This window comes from Fragaria vesca, linkage group LG5, assembly GCF_000184155.1.
Source record: "Fragaria vesca subsp. vesca linkage group LG5, FraVesHawaii_1.0, whole genome shotgun sequence".
Lineage (NCBI taxonomy): Eukaryota > Viridiplantae > Streptophyta > Magnoliopsida > Rosales > Rosaceae > Fragaria > Fragaria vesca.
The window spans coordinates 18,435,193-18,436,965 of NC_020495.1; the positions used below are offsets into that span (position 1 = coordinate 18,435,193).

At 40.6% G+C, this 1,773-nt stretch overlaps 1 protein-coding gene across 1 annotated transcript; it reads left to right on the forward strand.

Moving 5' to 3' along the window:
• Positions 1–512: 512 nt before the first annotated feature.
• Positions 513–1,773, forward strand: LOC101293102 (probable pectate lyase 16-like). The gene is made up of 3 exons (XM_004301544.1): positions 513–1,243; positions 1,334–1,466; positions 1,558–1,773. The coding sequence occupies exons 1-3, from the start codon at positions 549–551 to the stop codon at positions 1,771–1,773; spliced, it is 1,044 nt and encodes a 347-aa protein (XP_004301592.1). The 5' UTR covers positions 513–548.

The following is a 1,773-nucleotide window of genomic DNA, read 5'->3' on the forward strand; positions in this document are numbered from 1 at the left end:
CTTCTCTAATTTCAAAGTGAACGTGTATTTGGAAAACAAAACTTTGATGACGTTTGTATATCAGAGAGGTTATTTAGTTGGAAATCGCAAGACTCCATGCTTGACGAATGAAACCGTATTTCATTAGTTTGGCTTAAAAACATTCCTCCTAGAGAAGTTGTTAATACGAACAACAGAAATTCTGCTATATACAAAAATAGCTAACGAGCTGTTTTCAAAAAAAAAAAAAAAAAAAAGGAACTAATGAGCTGAAGCTGGTAAATTTAGGGTGGAGAATCAAAACAGCAAAACCTTCTATAGCTTCTATCCGTTCGTGTAGTCTTTTTTTCTTCGAACCCTTCACTCCCATATCACAGCTACATTAAAACCAACTAAACAAATAAACCACTCTACCATATATAAATATCTCCTCCCCTTCATTCTAATTTCAATATTAACAAATCATGGCTTCTCAATACTGCTTTGTTTTGGTTAATGCAATAATTCTTCTTTGCAGCTTGTGTCCGAACCTGAGTTCAGCAAAGGAAACAAAAGTCCTTGGCTTGAAAATGAACGCAATTGATGGTTGCTGGAGATGGAACCCAAACTGGAGAAGCAATCGCCAGCAACTCGCTATGTGTTCGGTAGGATTTGCTGGAAAAATGAGCAACAACATTGGAAAAGATGTTGTAAACTATGAAGTAACAGACCCTAGTGACAATGCGTTAAATCCCCAACCAGGTACTTTGAGATATGGAGCTACTATGATCAAGGACAAAAAATGGATCACTTTCCAGAGGGACATGAAAATCAAACTAGAGAAACCATTGCTAATTAGTAGCTTCACTGCGATTGATGGAAGAGGTGTCAATGTCCACATAGCAGGTAACGCGTGCTTGAGAGTGTTCAAAGCAACCAATGTGATCATCCATGGTCTTCGAATCCACCACTGCAAGTCGCAACCACCAAGTACCGTTATGGGTCCGGACGGAATAGTTTCGCTAGGCGGGGTTGATGGAGACGCAATACGGTTGGTCACTGCATCTAAGGTTTGGATAGACCACAATACACTGTACGAGTGTGAAGATGGTCTTCTTGATGTCACTCGTGGATCAACCAATGTGACAATCTCCAACAACTGGTTCAGAGACCAAGACAAGGTAATGCTTCTCGGCCACGATGATGGCTTCTTTCGGGACAAGAATATGAAGGTGACTGTAGTATATAACCATTTTGGACCACATTGCAACCAAAGAATGCCAAGGTATGTAATAACCATTTCTTTGTTCAGTTATATCCATGACTACTAGAGACAGGTTCTCTTTCCTAAGCACAAGGGGTCACAATGTTTCAGGATTCGCCATGGATACGCACACGTCGTAAACAACTTGTACAAGGAGTGGACACTGTATGCCATTGGCGGAAGCATGAACCCTAGTGTTAAAAGCGAAGCCAACCTCTTCATTGCATCCCAGCAAAACAAAGAGGTATGTTTTCAAGAATTAATCAGTGCAAGCCACAAGATATATGTAAGATATGCAATAAACTTTCCAAACTCTAAACAAACAAATTCCACAGGTGACTTGGAGAAAGGACATTGTTAGTGACTCCTGGAAATTTTACTCCAAAGGCGATATTTTTGAAAACGGGGCGTCTTTCGTTCAAACAGGTCAAGGTGGAGCCGAGCCGCTCTATAATAAGGAACAGAATTTCCAAGTTGTTGATGCCAAATCTGTCCGGCCATTGACAAGGGCATCAGGTGCTCTAACATGCACCAAACAATCCAGATGCTAG